The 18,738-nt window shown below is 48.3% G+C and overlaps 1 protein-coding gene across 1 annotated transcript in view; it reads right to left on the bottom strand.

The window, feature by feature from the left end:
- TRIM71 (tripartite motif containing 71, E3 ubiquitin protein ligase) overlaps positions 1–18,738 on the bottom strand; it is a 64,393-nt gene that overhangs the window by 4,557 nt on the left and 41,098 nt on the right. The window contains exons 3-4 of the mRNA XM_006890617.1: positions 8,597–8,764; positions 3–137 (exon numbers count right to left, since the gene is read on the bottom strand). Of these exons, the coding sequence (XP_006890679.1) occupies positions 3–137; positions 8,597–8,764 (303 nt within the window). The remainder of the gene's footprint in view (positions 1–2; positions 138–8,596; positions 8,765–18,738) is intronic.

Genomic DNA, 18,738 nt, shown 5'->3' on the forward strand with positions numbered 1-18,738 from the left:
ACCTTCCACAGCAGCTCGCACTCCCGCTCCTCCAGGGCCTTCTTGTGCCTGGCCGTCACAGCTTTGACCTCCGACTGCACCACCTTGGCCTTCATCTCCACCTGTTCTGCCACCGCCTGGGCCTGCTCGATGCTCAGCTGAAAAAGCAAGACCAGGGCATTAGGTGGCTCCTGAGCCTCCATGAGTCCAGCCTACGGGGAGCGGGACGGGTTTCAGGGTGAAGCCACACGCTACACGTCTCTGGTGGCTGGAAACCAGCAGCTGACCAGATGTGAGATGGGTGGTCTCTTCTCTCCTGACCGACAGCCAGGGATACACAGTGGAGGGTCAGGAACGAGCTGGAGCCAACCTGACGCGAAGGAGGGGCTGGGGGGAAGAGTCGAATCAACCTCGGTGTTCTCGGAGGTGGCTGTCACTCTGTGCTGGTGCAGACAGCTTTCCCTTTCTCCCTTGGAGAAGCCAAGATTCCAATCACAAGGAACCCCCCCTTTTTACTGGAGGGGGGGGGAAGCAACCATGTACTGTCGAAGTGGATCCAACTAGCACAGGAGGAAGTTGCCTTTCCTTCTCCAGTGGAACATCTGGAGGATCCAAACCGTGTGCCTTTGGGATTTTAGTGCCCCTTTCTTGCCACTGGGCCACCAGGGCTGCCTTCACCAGACCTTTTAATTATTAGCCCAATGCTTAAACAAGCAAACCTACAAGACCCCTCCCTCTGCTCACTCTTGCTGCAAACTCTTAAATCAGCTTTATTTCTACTTGGATAAAGAGGACAGAGACCATCCTGGGTCCCAGACTACGTGATCTGCTTCTCTGGAAAGAAAAGCGGGCACACAGGGAAAACCTGGCACCTGCTTGGCACGTAACCGGAGGCACTGCTGGCAGGCACCAGGCTGCTTGCTACGAGAAATGTCACCTCCACTGCGAATGCCAGGGCTTCTGAGGGGGTCCTGTGGCACAGTGAAACCACGTGGCTGAGTCTTGGCCCAAAGGCAGGGATGAGGACTGGATGTGAGCGACACAACTCTGGGCATGTCGGCAACTCTCCACAGACTTGCCAGCCCGATCCCCTCCCTGGAAAACACTGCAGGTGAGGACAGAAGGGACAGGATGCCCGCCAGGACTATCTCTCAGGCTCCTGTCAGGGCATTTTTAACAACGCAGCTCACCCCAGCTCGAATCAGCACCAAGTGCCCAAGTGCATCCTGGGACTATCAGCTGAAGCGCCCAAGAAAGCTTGCACTGTGGTGAGGGACTGCCTGCCCATCATGACTCCTCTATGCTACACCACCACCCCAAGTAAAGCAGCTGGTTTAATCAGACATATTATTGTTCATAAAAAATTAATCCAGACAGAAGGCCTGGTGGTTTCCATTAATATTACACGACACGGCTTGCAAAGCCACAAGGACCTCCAGGCGATGCTGGGGCATTAAATCAGGGAGTCCCGCTGTGGATGAGGCAACAGGTTCCATGGCAAGTGGCCCCAATCCGGCAGGGCCTGGGAGACGCAAGGGCAGGGAGCCACTTCCGGTAGTGGCCAATTTAGAATAGCTGTTTCCGGGGTAAGCAGCATGACCGGGAAAGCTGGGATGCTGAGAAGTTGTTCAATCCAAGTTCAAACCTTGGCCCCATGCCCTAACGGCTGAGGGGTCCTGTGGTCCATGCCCCAGGCCTCTCCCGTCCTGAGAACTAGAGAATGTCAGGACAGGGCCAGGTGACACATGGGGTGAGCTGAACACAGATGAATAGCGCTCGGCTGACAAAACCCTCGAAGTAATGTTCAGTAGTTCTTGTCGTCCCTCATCCCACAAGGAAGTCATCATGACATCAGGGCTGCTATGATTTTTGGGCTTTTGCTTTGCCAAAATTCTTTTAAAAACATACATGTTGTTATTTGCTGTCGAGGAGGGGAAAATCATCTGGTAGTTGACCCTTCAGCAAGTTTTCAGCGGCTGAAAACCAAATGGGAGGCGAGAGGAGCACTCCTGTGGAGTAGGAGTTGGATTCAATCCTTTAGGTTGACAGTGTGTCTCCTTACCATTGGGCTACCACAGCTCCCCAAAATTCACAGACTCAGCATAGGGGATACTTACGTTGTGTTACCATCACCACTGGGCAGTTTGTTCTAGGCCATTTTCTTCACCCACAGGAAAGCCTGCATATGTTAAGGAGTTGTTCCCAGTATCATATCCTCCCCAGGCCATGGCACCAATTATCTACTTTCTGTCTCTACGGATTTGCCTGTTCTGGATACGGCATGTAATGTGTAATGTGTGTCCTGCCCTATCTTTCCAAATAGACTCCCTTTCAGTCACATCTTGACCAGGTCTCTTCTATTCACACCAACCTGACGAGGGCAGATCAAATCACAGCACGCAAGCCTCTTCCACAAGGCATTTCCAGCTGGCTCAGCTCCTTAAATTTTCTTTGCCTCACTTTCCTCAGTAGCAGCTGGGATTAATAATACCAGGACCAGCTGATGTGAAGCTGATTCTCACTCAAGGCCTCCTGATCTGTGTTAAATGCAGAGCTGTTCTCCACAGAGGCTGATGCCTCAGAAATGGATTTCCAAACACCTCTGGCTAACTTCAACCTCCCAATTTACCACAGCTAATAAGTGAGGATGGGCGAAGCATTCGGACCATCAAGAGATTCTGAGATTAACAGTTTACTGAAGGATCTGCCCCCAAACACACTGAGTTTACCTGAGCCGCTGAATCCCATCTGAATGGCCCGTGCGTGGGCTGTCCTGTCTAGAAGCCTTCACTTCCAGATCCGCCAGATTCAAAACAGCTTCCATCACTTCCTTCCTGAAGCTAGAAGTGACTGACTGACACTTTCCCAAGAGTCTGTTAGCCTTACAGCTCTGACCTGTCCCTGAATGTCACTGCTTATTCAACTACGTGGAGTCTCAAATAGGGTTACTTACTTATCCGAGATGAAGACAATCAATCTAAATTTCAACACCTTAGTGTGTACGTCTGTCACAGGCACTAGGTAGCTAAGAAATGATGCAGAATATCTAAATTTCCACAAAAGAGTTAAAAGCCAAGCAAAGAAAACCAGAACAGGAGCTATCTCAGAATTCACCCAAACAATCAAGCAGTGGAGAACTGAACCAATGTGCCCAAAAGCAGCTCACCAGTCCTTGGCCTGGAAGAATAAAGAGAAAACCTTTGCAAAATGAGTGAGTCCTGCTCACCTGTCCCTAGTGTCCCCTGACCAGGCTTGTGGTGTTTCCTTCCAACCCCAAGGGTTTAAAAATCCTGTTCTAGGAACAGGACTGCTTGCTTGTCCTATTTGACAATGAGAAGGAAAGCAAAGAGCTCTTACTGTAAGGATAACGTCATTGCTTGCGTTGAGTCATAAAGCTTCCCTGCATAGAGGGAAATGTGGGTCTCCCCTCTAGAAGTGCCCCCGATCCAATCAACACTGCATTCCAAGATGTGCAGACCCAGACCTGCTGAACCAGTTCTCCTCCTTCTAAAGCAGGGTGTCCGAAGGAGATGAGAGGCACAGGGCTGGGGATTTCCAACGTCCCAAACAGGAATGTACACTCAATCCATATGAGAAGAGTACCAACAAGAAGGGGACGAGAGAGAAAATACCCCCATCGTTTAGCTGTTTATCAATCATTTTAAATGTCGATCAATTAGATTTAAGCAAATGATTCAAAATGAAGAATCTCAATTTGAGTAGGTCAAACAGTCTGAGTGCTAAGTGGTGGTCAATTATATATAAAATATGTCATAATTAATGCTGACTAAAACCAAATGTTCACTGGAGAAACCAGTACTTTTTAAGCGTATGCTCTCCCCATCCAAAAATTATCTACAGGAAGCTTATACCAAGCCAACAAAATAATCTTCAATTAGATAGATGAGAACATCAGGAATGGAAATGTCCCAAACCAGACTACATGTTCTACAGGATGACTTGTGATGGAGCCAGTCGAAATCTCAAGCCTCTGGCACCAACACAGAGACAGAAATTTGATCAGCGGCGTGATTCGGGGTCCAGAAGAGAGACAGGAAAAACCTCTGCTGGGTGTCCTGGGAGTATGTCCTGGACGGCAAACAACAGACAAATGTTCCCTGTAACAGAGTGGGAAGGGAGCCCCTCAAAGGGCTTTCCTGAACAAAAGTTGGAAAGTGGAACTTGAAACACATGATCCTCAAACAGAAGATCTGGTTGGGATGTGCAGTAAATTGTCACAGGTACTTATTTAAAGGGGGTAAAAAGATTATAAGGTTATCCACCTGGAGGTGTAGCCTGGGCAGATTTTCAAGATGGGATCTTACTTCATTTTTCTAGTCTAAAGCGGAGTGAGTAGAAATGATGGGTGACGGTTCAGTCAAGTTGTTGTTGTGAGGTGCAGGTGCACATAACTCTTTGTGACCCAACGAACAACAGATGTGAACCCTGTTCTATCCTCACAATCTCTGACATACTTGAGCCCATTGCTGCGGTCACTGTGTCAATCCACCTGGTTGAGGGTCTTCTCCTTCGCTATACCCTCAACTTCCCAAGCATGATGACCTTCTGCACGGGAAAGCCTCCCCTTACAACATACCCAAAGTATGCGAGACAAAGCCGTCTTTGGCTCCAGTGCTACATCTTCTCCAAGACAGACCTCGCTGTTCTTTTGGTAGTTCTTGGGGTCTTCAGTATTCTTCCCCAAAACCACAGCTTAAAGGTATCAATTCTTTTTTTGTTGTCCTTATTGACTGTCCAGTTCTCAACAGCATAGCAAGTGATTAAAAAGACTATGGTCTACATTGAGCATACCTTAATCTTCAATCTAACATCACTGCTCCTCAGTGATTTGGTGAGGTCCCTGACTGCAGACTTTCCCAGTGCAATGTCTCCTGATCTCCTGACTGCCGGATGGAATTGTACCAACTGTGGATTCACTCAAGAAGAATTTTATATATGGACGTTCTTAGCTTCCTTTTCTTTACGGGTCCAGTAAGCCAAAGGAGAAGGGGTGAAAGGTAAGGGTGGGGTGGGGAGAATGTCACTACTTCCTTATTAGAACAGGAAGAGAGATCTGCATGTATGCCAACCCCTCCATCCCTCACTAGAGGGGCAAAGCCAGAAGGAAGAGTAAACCTGGAGAGAAACTGGCACCCACGGTGCAAAGCTGGATGCCTGAAGCCTGATTTGTCCATATGCTACCTGGTCTCCCGACACTACTCATCCCCTCTGTCACTTGCAGCCAAGATGCCCAATTAAGACAGAATGGGAATATAGTGAATCAGGTCACGAACGTTCTTCAGCCCAGTGCTTTGTTCTAGCATATGTTCGCACATATTAGCCACAGTCCCCTGGTTTTGGGGTGTTGGTGGGGGAGAATATCAAGACTGGGCCAGACAACTGGACTCAGACTTTAATTCCTTTGTCACTTTGACACACTTAGTTTCTTTGAAGAAGGGTTTTTTTTTTCCTTCAGCAAAGTAGCAAAAATGGTATGTCTTTATAAAAAGAGAGAGAAAGAGAGAGAGAGAGAGAGAGAGAGAGAACACGATTGATTGATTGATTCATCTTGCAGGACAGCTATGCATATATACCTAGTTCAGTACCTGAATCAGAGCAGAAGCTAAATAAACAAGGGTTGTCCATTCTTACAGATAAAAGTGGGGAGGGCTACAATTTGGTGAGATCTGAGGCCATGTGCAAAGCTTCTAAACAGTTTTCCTCCATTTCCACATCTATAAATAGGGGGGAAATTCTTCATTTACTATGAGATAGCTGTATCAGATATATAACTCACAGTTTATGGCAGATACATGCGTGCACTGCGGATCCCGTCTATTAAGGCCAAGAGAGTAACAATATAGGTGACCTGCTCCTCTCCACCTGCCCAACCCAAAGCTGTGGGCAGGGACCACAGGCTAGAATCACACACCATTTCACCTGGCCAACTTAAGGTGTTGGAACAGAGTCTTAGCGAGCACAAGTTGACTCCCATGTCTTGTTACAGTTTGGAGAGGGGGCTGTCCCCTCCCCTTCCCCACTCAAATGCTGCAGTGGCAGACCGCACGCCATCCTGACTCCTACCACCTAACCCTATGTGTGGCACACTCCATGAAGGACAAGAACATGCACAGAGAAGCCAGCGGACAATCTTACCCCAAGCCTCAAACTATTGGCTTCAAGTTTTAAAAAGCTCTAACTAAGGCATAGGAGGAAGACTAGATACTCAGACACACTGATCATGTGAGTTCTTTTTAAGGAACTGACTAAAAATTTACACAGAATTACCCTCTCCAGGTGTGCTGAGGCACAGGGGAAAATGTAGGGACCCTTGGGTTTGAGCTGTGTGGGCTACGTGCTTGAGCGCTAAGGTAAAGACTGGAGGTTCAAGCTCACCCAGCGCTGCCTCAGTGGATGGCCCTGGAAATCTGCTCCCAAAGCCTTGGAAACCCCGAGAAGCAGTTCTGCTCTATACACATGGAATTGTCCTGCCTTTGAAATGACTCCACCAACCTCCTCCTACAACAACCACCAGCCCACAGCACCCCACACCACCCGACAATGTTGAATTACAGAAACACCAAGGCCTTCATCTCACCCCAAATCCACCCTTCTCACAAAACTCCATCCCATCACCAGTATTTAGATCAGTCAGAAACAGGACCACGAGCCAGTTCTGATTCTACAGCACACACCAAAAAAGAGCAAGAGAGAAAAAATTTGTCAAAGCCGTCCATCTACTAACAGTATTTCTGTTACCGCAGCACTAGATCATGAGACAGAATTCTTTGGTAGCATGGGAACCAAGCCATGTCCTAGCCAAGATGCTGGCAGGGAAGAAGACTTCACTGCGTCTGGAGACACTCAGAAGGTGCCCTAACGAGACTAGTGACTCGACAAGGGAGCTCTGCTGGCCTCGTAATCAAGCTGAACAGCTACATCCATGACTGGCTGGTGGTTGTTTAAAAATTACCAGCCTCCTCCGATACAGGTTAGAGATTCAGAAGCTCAAGAGGGCTGCTAGGAACTGTAACTGACCCAGGGGGAGGTACTGAGCTGTTCTGGTGTTTTCCTTTTCTGTCTTTGTTTTTATGAACTCTGGGGTAAGAACATGACAGAACCAGTGATTCCACAACTTGAACACCAGAAAAACTCCAACTCAGCAGGCAGATGGCTTCAAGGACAGCTGACGAGAAACATCTCCAAATTCTAACTGCTCCTTCCAGCACCTTTTTGAGGGCAGATGATCTCAATTCCCTATAATATTGAAAACCCGTCCATTTTACACAATTCCCTTGCCAAGTACTCTAGAAGAGAAGCAACATCTGTAAAAGGAATTTCTTTTGCTATTTATGCTGCAGGCTTAACAACCTTTCTTGCCTTTCAAGTCTATCTTACAACACGAAAGGGGGGGAACCAAACAAACAAACAAACAAACAAACAAAAACCAAAAAACAAAACCAACAACACTATCTCATCATTTTCTGTTTTACGAAAGCCTTGTCACCTGGGGATAAGTCAGAAAGATTTGAAGTCTATTCAAGTACAGGGTTATGCAACGAAAAGTCTGTGCACTGATAAAGACTGAGCAGCTGACAGAAGCCTGAACTTACCCACAGCCCTTGAAGGAGAGTAAGACCTGCTCCCAAGAAAGGCTACGGCCAACAAAACTTCTGGCATTGCTGGTTTTTCACTGCAGGGTCGCCCCAAGGAAGCCTAAATTCCACAGCTACTAACGCAACACTTGCCACCGACGTGAGAGGTTCAAATGGGTGAGACATTCAGCCGCCTGCTGTAAGGTTGCTGGCTCAGCAATGTCTCAGAAGACAAGCCTGGAGACCTGCTTCTCTGAAATCAGGCCCAGGAGTCTTCACAGAAAGCTGTTGTCTGATGCACACGGGGTCTCTAGACCTGACACCATGCCAAGTGCACTGCTTGTTTACGTGACTCCTCTTAAGCAATCCAAAGGTGGGAGAAAGGGTCTAAGTTAACAAAATGTGAACACAAGAGGCTCAAGACTCAGAAGAAACCTACCTAAAATAGAACTTTCCACTCATGATGCTTCTCAGTCAATTCACACTCTTCCGTCTTTTTGCAATCCCGAATCCTACATGCTGATGGCCACATGGATTTGGGAAGGGGGCTGAAGAGTTCAAACTAGGTGTCTGGGAACTTCTAACAGGGCAGCGCTAATTGGCAACGTTAGTAACAACGCCTGCATCATGGAGAACAGAGTCCTCCCTGTGTTCTCAAGACGGGCACCACCCACATCAATGTCCCAGAAAATCCCAGCTCCATCCTCCCCATACCTGAGTGTCTTCAATAATCTACACACCCCATCTGTGAGGGAGAGACAAAGGTTCATGTGCAAAGCACCTCACGGTGCCACAGAGCTGGCCCTACCTCCTGGTGACCCCAGCATGTCAGACCAAAACTATGCCCCACAACTAGGCTGGTTTCTCACCAGGCTTTTCCTCAGAGGCACCTCTAGGGAGAATTGAACCTCCTAAGTTTTCAGTAAGCAGCTGAGCCTGTTCGCCTTGTGTCCTGTGCCTGTGTAAGCGAGTCTTCAAGTGTAAGAAAGGAGGCAGGCGGGCCCAGGGTGAGGAGGACAAACCTGGATTGCCTGGCGGCCCTGCTGGGCATCGGCCAGCAGCTGGATGGTGAGGGCCCGTGAGTCCTGCAGCGCCTCCTGGAGGTAGATGAAGCTGTGGCCGCCGTGCCTGCCCATGGTGCACTCCCGACAGATGGGCACTGAACAGGTGTCACAGTACAGGTGCAGCACCTGGGGACAGAAGAACAGGCAACGGTGAGGGGCGGGACAGCAGGAAGGCAAGCAGAGCAGCAGGCGCACGGTGCCCCCAATGCCATGCTCAGAATCATCCCCAACTCAACAGGAATGCACACCCCACAGGGAACGTCAACACAGCCAGAAGTGTCCACCTGAGCTCTTCTTTCTGAACCAAAGGAGAAAACAATCCATCCTCCCACCTCAATTCATTTAAAAACTGATCTGACAGACTTCAAAGGCAAAGACGGAGCATCAGCCACTTTCCTGGCCTAAGAGATTGCCCTGCATCACGGAGGAAACACCCAGAAAAATGACAAGACTCTTGTTTCTCTAGTCTAAGACTTGCGGGCTACATCACACGCCAGGAAAGCGCCTCTTGCCGTCTCCGGCTCTGGACGTGGGGAGCGAGGTTAAGAGCCAGCATCAATCACTCTTGAACCACAGCTTGATTCCACTCTCCCCGTCGAGATTAGCACCAAGCGCAAGGCCTGGTCTCGCAGGCACTCGAGCGAACTATGGGCTTAAGCTACTGGAACGAAGGCGAGCGGTGAGGTCAGCCAGCTCCTCGCCTTTCCTCCTGCTGCCAAGTTATTCCGAGGAGCTGAAGCTGGGAGGCAGCCAGTGCTGACAGAAGCGCTTTGTACGCTGGTCTGTGTTTCCCGGGGGCCCGTATCCCGGGCGGCACAGAGTGGCTGGCACCAGCTCCACCTGCTGATCAATGAGGAGCTCTCGAAAGCTCCTTGGCACAGACACGGGGCCCCAGCCCTCCGAGGCGCAGCGCACTTAGCGGGCGCTCTCCAAACGTTCGCTGGATTGCTTCCAAGAGCAGAGCTTAAATGCGCCCCTGGTACACCTGGGTGTGAGGGCAGCCAGCCAGCAATGACAGGCAGTGAAGGGATGTCCAAGGGGGAGTTCTCTGACACACACACACAAAACCACACTTAATCCCCTGATGAGGACAAGAGGCGGTGGCCCGCTCGGGGCCACACAGCGAGCAAGGGGCAGGACAGGGCGGCCAGCTGGGGCCCCGAAGAGCTGCCTCTCCTCACCGCACGGCACTGCTGACTCAGCAAGCGCTGGCACAGTGGGTAATGAACTGAGCTGCTCACGGAAAGGTACGCAGTTCAAATCCTCCCAGCCACTCGCTATGAGAAAGATAGACAATCTCCTCCAGTAAAGAATTACAGTTTCAGAAAACTGACAGAACATCACCATGGGCTGAATGGACTAGAAGCAGGGCGGTTTTATTTTGCTACCCCCCAGGAGAACAATCTGGATTCCACAGAACATCTGTTCTCGGCGAAGCTTCGGACTGCAGACTGGATAGGTCATGGACAAGAGAAGCCCCCAAGATGGGCATTTCTGTGGGACCCAGACAGCAAGAGAACGGCCTGGCAGGGAAGCCGTGAAGAGAGGGGCAGTGTGGGAAACTGAGGCAGGGGACACTGAGACGGGCGCAGAGAAATGGGACAGAGGTACGTGAAGAGGAGCAAGGGATACAAAGAGTCAGAACTCGTCTTTTTTGTATTAACACACTCAAATAAGGTGGCCATTAAAAATTTGGCTTTCCTAAGACTAATTACTCAGACTAATTACTAGCGTTAGGGAGCTCTGGTGGCTTAACGGTAAGGAGGTGCAATGTCAACTCAAAGGCAGGCAGTTCGAACCCACCATCGGCTCCATGGGTAACTCCCCCCCCCCCCGCTCTGAAAAACCACTACAGCGTCAGCTGGAGTCAGTTCAGACTCAAAGGTACGGAACAAACACCCACTAAGAGTTTGTAATCGAGCTGAGATGTGAGAGAGCTTCATTCAGAAACAAAGGTAAAAAGTACACTCTGGTAGCCTCGCAGATGAGGCGCCGAAGCAATTCCTCACCTGCTCCTTGGGAGAAAGATGCGTGATTTTTTCTCTTGTGATTTCCAGTCTCTGGAAAACGGCTAGAGGGCTGGTATGAGCCAGTTCCAGCTCAAGAGTCCATAATAACGTCTTTGGAAAGTGAGGGATTCAGGTAGCATGAATTAGAGGCCCTATCTTGCACAAGGGGAATGGAGCTGATAACTTGCCCATCCTTTCTTCTCCTCCTCCCCCTCTTCCTCCTCAAGCCCTCTTCCCAGTAGCCACCACATGCTCCCCCCCACCCACCGTGTGAGGGTAATTTCCCTCTGGGAGGCCCACACTTTGTAGATGACCTCAAGCCCTCATCGACTCTGAGAAAGTGGAGCCTAACTATTCCCCAAAAGATGCTGAACTGGGTAAGTTGAGGGCGAATTCCTGAACAGTCCCTTTTAACAGTGTGGTGTTAAAGCAATTCTCCATTGGTTTCAATCCCCTTCTCCTCTTTGCTCTCCTCCATTTGTCATGGGCATAAAGGGATCACTCCACGTGAAGTGTGAAAACCTTCCATCAAAAGGTCGCTTTCAAATGAGGAGGAAACCTGTCTGGGAACCTCTGCCCCTCTGGCCAGACAGCTGAACACCCTGGAAGGGTCTCTCTCGTCTTCTAGAGACAGCTGTGCAGACGGGCTGGGGAGCTTGGCAATTCAGTCACCACCCCCCACATCCAGGCAGCCATTCTACAGACTCTCAGCCCAGGCTGGTCCTCTCCGCTACGCCTTCTGTGCAGCTCTGCATTCATTTCTTAACTCTGCTCTAACAGATCTAGCCAAAATGAACAGAGTTAAGGAACAGGAGTTTTCCTTTTTCAGAGTTTAGGTGGCTGGAAGCACAAATTCCAGGCACTGGCTGGCTCTGAGGGGGTGGGTGGGGTCTCTCGTCTCAGGAATACCCTTGTCTCTCTAGGCTGTTAAGCCCTGTGTGAATCTGTTCATCCTTCATCATGGTCATCCTTCTGTGCTTATCCTCTGTCTCATCTCTTGCTATCTCAAAGGATATGGCCTGGTGTCAGCTATTCCCAAATCCTGTGTAAGGGTTAGGATTCTAACAGAGGGAATTCTGAGAGGGAATGGGGGAGACTCCAGGAGACACTCCGGGGAGAAGGTGTTCCATTCCAGTCCATCAACCAGGTTCTAACGAGGCACCTTTCACCCTGAATCCTAGGAGCCCCATCTCCCAGGATGTCAGGAACAAAAGCATTGAAGGAATTCTGGACTGATACAGGTCCAAGGTGTATTACAGAGAACTGATTATCTGCATTTAAAAATAATAAGAATAATAATAATTGTTCAAAGTTTTATTTATTCATCTTAAAATGCAGTATCTGGGTAGTGCTGGGGACAGAAAATATCCTACAGGGGTTTTAAAGGGCTCCACAACTATATGTTGTGCTGGTAAACCAGAGGCCAGTGGGTCACGCCCTTCCACAGCACAAAGACGGGGCAGTGTGCTCCTCTCAGAAGTCTGGGAAAGGGCTGCCTCAATTTTAATGGACTCAGTGGCAGCAGGTCTGGCCTTGGTAAAGGATTCTACTGTGGTCAACAGTAGCTTTGGTCAGAACCGAGGGAAGCAGCAGAGAGTGGCAGGTGCTTGAACCCCCAGTGGTGATTCCTGACACTCCCACCTGGACTTCACGTGGAACCCAGGTAAGACATACATATCAGTGGGTTCTGAAGGGCCAGTGCTGGAAAGGTGGCAGGAATATGAGCCATGACCACAGGTGGTGGTGCCGCAGAGAGCTGCCGGTGAAAGTTGTTATCGTTGCGTGCCATTGAGACGGTCAGAAACTTCTCGTGGCTAACTCCCTAGAGTCTGTTTTTCAGAGGCAGTTTAACGGCACGAGAGGAGACTGTCAGGTTTTTCCTCCAGAGCAGATGGTAGATTTAAACCTTGTGCTTTTCAGACAAAGCATAGCTCCCCACTATAGGCTACCAGAGCTCCCTAAAAATGTGTAGGTGGGTTAAATGCAGTCAAGAAACCAAATGACATACTGCATTCAACGAATCTGTGACAAAAGGTGTTTTTTTTTAAAGGTAAGGACATCACTTTGATGATTAAGGTACATCTGACCAAAATCATGGTCTTTTCAGTCATCTCACGTGTGTGGGAGCTCTGGTGGACCATTCCACAGGAAGCTGCACGGCTAACACAAGCTTCTGTTCTACAGCAGAGGGACAGGCAATCTCCTCCCTTAAAACCTGCTGGATGGTGGACTGTGGAGGCGGCTCCACAGTGAGGCTTGCCTCCCCCCCCAGCCCCCCCCCACCCCATTCATACATATGCAAACTTGGAACAGAGAAAAGGGACCTAAGATGATTCCTTGGAAATACTGTGCTGAAGAAGAAACAGACGATACCATAGAATTCCGGAAGAACAAATGCTGAAACAAACACAAAACATTTTGAGAAGAAAAACCACGAGATGAGAAGACTCTGACCGAATGACTTTGACACATCACCGTGTTTTTTTTAAAGGCGAGGATCAGCAAAAATAAGAGAAGCCCTCCAGGAGACGGAGGGGTACAACAGCTGCTGTCACGGGTTCAAACACACCAACAGCTGTGAGGATGGAAAGGGCTGGGTGTTTATTGTGTTACAAAGAAGGTCTCTCTACACAGTAACAACACACACACTCTGACAATCTGCTTAAAATTAAGAAACCAATTTTAAAAGAATTCATAGCCCACAGACCCTACAATGTGTCCAATTTTTACAAGCCACTGGCTAACATGTAATCAAACTTTGGGAAGGATTTCACACTGCATACATTTTAGCTACTTGATTATTTCTAGGATGGAAAGAGCCACAGGGTTACACTGGTGAAGAAAGTGAACAGGTTAAGTTGTGCGTGGGAAGGATTCTCTCTGAAGGAGCTATAAAGTTATTTGCAAGGATCCACGGAGGCTGTGTACACTGAAGCCGAGATCTCCACTGCAAAGTGCCATAAACAGCGGGAGGGGTGAGGGTGGGAGAGAAATTCCAGGCCTGGGCTTCCAGGGCAGATGCGAGGACACGCCTCCCAGGCCTGGCGACAATCTGGCTGCCCCTGCTGAATGGCGCAGGCTTGACCTCTGACCCTGCTAGTGACCACCCTCTTCCCTGCCCCCAGCTCACCCCACCCAAGGCCTTCCTCTCCCAAAATTTCTAAAATACCAGCCAAAGACAAAGACCCAGGGACGTGGGCCCAGCAGGAAGGGGAAGGGGAGGGGGCATGGCGGGGGAGAACACGACAAGCACATAAAGCCACCCAGTGGGCAGAGTTATCTTTAAACGAAATGCTTTGCTATGAAGAGTTTCTATGCCAGCTTCTGAAATCTGATTTTTACACTACTTGTGAAACTCACTTTGTGGAGACTCCGGTAGACGAGAGGCGTGCAAGTGGGAACAAGCTTCAGATTTTAAAAGGACAAATGACCACATCGCAGGGAGGAATGTCATCAGAAAGAAGCAGAGTGGGACCCAGGAATGCCTCTCTGAAATGTTAATAAAAAAGAGGGGCAAACCACTCCAGCGACCCTGAGGTTTGGTCTATGATCAAAACAGGTTTTCCAACAAACTGAATCTCGTGTGTGTGTGTGTGTGTGTGTGTGTGTGTGTGTGTGTGTGTGTGTGTGTCTGTCTGTCTCCTGGCTGTGAGCTATGCAAAGATTAAGGGTGCAAATTTGCCAGTTCCTCCCTCCCTCCCTCCCTCCCTCCCTCCCTCTAGCTGGCTGGGAAAGGGTTAGGAACCTAAAAATAAAGTCTCTTAACAGATATAAAATTTTACCTGAGATTCCTGCAATCATCTCTCAAAGAAACTGGACCCATTTGAGATTTAGGGTATGTGTCATCTTGAACTAAAACAGTGACAAGAGTGGTCACAAACAGCCCAGAAGCCCTGCCTGTCGGTACGTGGCTTCAGTGGGCTCTGTAAAAATGGTAACATTCAAGAAAAAGCTCTAGTCAGTAAGCAAAGACGAGTCAAGAACAGCAGAGCCTGTCTTGGTTAGGGAAAGTGCCCCATGGCTGTCCAGATCCAGGACAGAGTAAAGAAAAATGCCCCATAGCAGCCCAGTCCAGGAGAGCTCCACCACCCTGTGGAGGCCATGGCCTGCCTGCTTGGGAGGCCTGGGAAGAGCAGAGAAAGGGATTAAAGCTCCAGTTCACAGCTCTCACTAGCTCAAGACAGCAGAGCCAGGCGGGAACAAATTCTTCTTTTTGTGGGGGGGAGCGAGGGAAAGAGTCCAACATATTTTGAAGTGCTTTTTAAAAAAGTATTACAATACAAACTGAGGGATCTTCCTGTTCACACTCTCAATTCTGTTTTTTAAAAAGTGTAACAATTCAATTTTTCTACATCTTATGCATGTTTGAGTTTTCTGAAGACATATACAGAGGTGAGATTCTACAGACCTTTTTCCACTGAGAAAGCTCAGAGTGACTGCATCCAACTTATTGGATCAGCATCTTCCCCGGTGAAGGGGAAAAAACTGTTTTCTGACTTTGGACAAATCCTCACAACAAAACAAAAGAGCCAGAGCAATGCTGTGGTGACACCAATGCTCTTTATGACGCACTGCTGCTCCTGACTCCCACCCTCCCAGGGCGGGGAGGCAGAGGAACTGCCCACCTCTCCCTCAGAGCCTCGGGCGGATTTGGAAGCTGCTGACAGAAAAGCCTTGGTGCCTTGGTTAGCAACACAACACACCAAACCAATGGAGGCCCCTTTGCTTAAAAAAAAAAAAAAAAGAATTGAAAACATAAATAATTTATTTTATACTCGTTTGCTTACAAAGTTCGTCTACATTCTTTTTCACACTATCTTCATTCACATTGTGTTTCATACAATTATTCCCATTCATTTTATTTTCTAAAATTACACAATATTGAAATATGCCCTTTGCTTTTTAAATACAAGCCCCAATTCTTTTTCACTTGGTAGTACATTCACTTGATATAGTCATTAACCACACAAAGATCTTTATGAACATGAAGACAGTGAGGGTTTAAGCTGGGTTAACGGCCAGGTCAATATTCAACCATGCTGCGCAGAGAGGCAGCCCCAGTCCAGTGCCCACTTCGATTCTGACCAGACCAAATGTCCACAAAACGACAGCAGCGGGACAGGAGGCGAGAGGCAGCGTGGACACAGACCTCAGCGAAGAGCTGGAAACTTCAACCGGCAAATTCAGCTCACTGTTGGAAGTGACTCATCGCTGGGCCTCCAGCTGGCTTTTGGAGGCTGTAAACTGCCAGGCCCCCTCAGAGCAGCAGCAATAAGATCTGCATCTCGGGACGGCATCTCCAGAGGTTTTCAGGCAACATCAAAACCAAACCATTTGAGAGCCCAAGTGGTCTAGTGGCAGGAAGCTGTGCTGCAATCCCGAAGGTACACTGTTCAAACCCACCAGATGCTCTGCTGGAGAAGGAGGGGCAATCTCCTTCTGTGCCAGCCAGATCCAATTCGATGGCACACAGAGGGGAAAAAAAAATAAAAAAACAACCACCACCACCACCAAACCATTTATTAAAACCAACCAACACAACAAAACGCCAAATCATGCAGTTGACTCTTAACTCTTACTCACTTTCCACTGGGTTTGGGAGAATATAATACTTTTGGAAGCAATTGTTTGGAGTGGCATCCCACCTTCTAAACAATATGCCTCTGGAAACTCTATGAACTTGGATAAATGTCGATAGTTGTAGAGGGGCTTCAGGCCTTTTGTTCATGGGGTCACATGAATCCTATTTGTCTCGAAGGCAAACGCCACCACCACAATTCTTTATGGGAAGGAAATGGCTCCTTTCTCCAGAGACTTTGATGGGGTTCTGACTGTTGACCATCTTGTTACCAGCCCAACACAAAACACACCAGGCTACCAGGATTCCCTGACAACAGAAAATGCTAAAAACACTTCCATTCATTCCAGAGGGCACCATTTAACTACTCGGTGACGCCAACGGTAGGGCCCTTAGACACCCTGAAACCCTTTTCTACCATTCTAAAAAGTCTCAAACGAACCTGTAGCTCTGGAAACACAAAGTTTTTACAAGAGCTACTAGGCAGCAAGAGAACTCTGGCGGCACAGTGGTAAGGACTCGTGCTGCCACCCCAAATGCACATGGTTCAAATCCATCAGCCGTTCCTGAGGCAAAAGATGGGCAATCTTTCCCCATAAGATTTACTGCTTTTGAAACCCTACTGGAGGGTCAGGCTATGCGTCACTTCCTAACAACTGAGCAGCAAAGCCCAGACCGGCATGAAAAGACTGGGAAATTGTTACCTTTAACTCTTAGCATGAATTTTCATATATTTCATCAGATAAATAGCAATGCTTAAGTATTTTTGTTGTTGTTGTTTTTATACTTTTTGTTGTGTACCATCAAATCAGATACGACTGGTACAGGAGATTGCCCCTCCTTCTCCAGCAGAGGATCTGGTGGGTTCAAACTGTGCACCTTCGGGACTGCAGCGCACAGCTTCTTGCCACTAATGGTTACGTGGTTTGAGGTATTGATTCCAAGTATGTGTACAGGTACAGGATTAATGTTCTGATCTATGATTGTGAAGAGGACAAGGTCACATGTGGTCTCAAGTGTAAGAGACACACTGGTCAAACTCATTCCCAGATCAAACAAGCAAACAGAAAGTCAAAAAGACCTGGGGCATGAGGGCATGAATAGACCAGAGAGGAAAGGATACGCACAGACCAGAGACGGAAAGGACTTGTCTACAGAGCCGTGAGCTCACTTCCAGCACAAACACTCCAGAGCCGTAAGCCACATTCAATGGCCAAATGTCTCCAAGTCAGGTTGAAAACAGAGGCACTGTTAGCTCTGAAACGTTCATTGGGCAGAGTGCAGTTGCTGGCATTATTACATGTCTTTCCACATGTACAATGTAATGCCATCAATCAAGCTAATCATGTTACCAGCAACATCCAGTGCTGAGAGTTTCATGGTCACCCAGAAAAAAACTCAATTCTTTAACAATGACTCTCCAGGGAGAAGACCAGTTTGGCACACATTCCCTTGGGGATTCTGACACTGCCTTTAATCTCTCACTCCTTATTCCTCAGGAGAAAACTCCAACTCATCACTGTCCCCCTAACAGGAGGTCCCCTTCCCAAGAACCAGCACACAACACAGGGCCCTCCTCTGCCTTCCCACCAGCTCCCAGCCGGGCCGGGTGGGCTCCAGACTCCTTTCATACCTCCCACCTACATATATCCCTTTATTTAGGTCCCAGAAACCAGCCCCGCCCCATCCTGTGTCACGGTCATCAAGAAGCCTCCTGTCTCCGGGCACACACCGCACACCACGCTGCTTTTAGTCTCAATAAGCAAGCCAGGGTCGTCAAGCTGGAATCAACTCACAGCTGACATTCCAGTGGGTTTTCAGAGGCTGTAAATCGATATTGTCCATCTTGTTCCTTCAGAGCTGTGTGTGGACTTGAACTGCCTGCCCTGTGGTTGTTAACACAGTTTCTCACCCCCAGGACACAAAAAATCAACTGCTATCAACATTTAATGTCTGCATTTGACTCAGAAACAACTTGCATTTTGGCTCATAAAATCAGTCAGAATTACTAAAAGATAGAAAATTACTTCTTCCTGGAAGAAAAGCCCTTTACAATAAAACCCACTTAGCACCGACCACTGGAACCACAGAAAGGGATCTCTGGGCCACAACAAGACACAAGCATTCATGAATGCCTCTTACCACAGCCCTAAAGTCAGGCTGTCAAGAAACAGATTGTCAAACACAGAAAGTCCATATGACCCAGCTACTCCACTGCTTGGAATGTACCCCAAGAAAATGAGGACTGAGACCCAAACAGATTTGTACACCAATGTTCACAGCAGTGTTATTCACCATTGCAGGAACATGGCAACAGCCCAAATGTCCAACCACAAGCAAATGGACTAAGAAACTGTGGTACATTCACACAGCTGAGTACTATATACAGCACTCAGAAAGAATGATTTTGAAAATTACTACGTAACTTGGGAGGGCCTGAAGACATTATGCTAGTGAATTAACTCAGTCTCATAAGAAGAAATACTGTATAAGATCACTATTGCAGAACTAAA

The sequence above is a fragment of the Elephantulus edwardii genome, unplaced genomic scaffold, assembly GCF_000299155.1.
Source record: "Elephantulus edwardii isolate Elephantulus edwardi_28Jun2011 unplaced genomic scaffold, EleEdw1.0 scaffold00091, whole genome shotgun sequence".
NCBI classification, from domain to species: domain Eukaryota; kingdom Metazoa; phylum Chordata; class Mammalia; order Macroscelidea; family Macroscelididae; genus Elephantulus; species Elephantulus edwardii.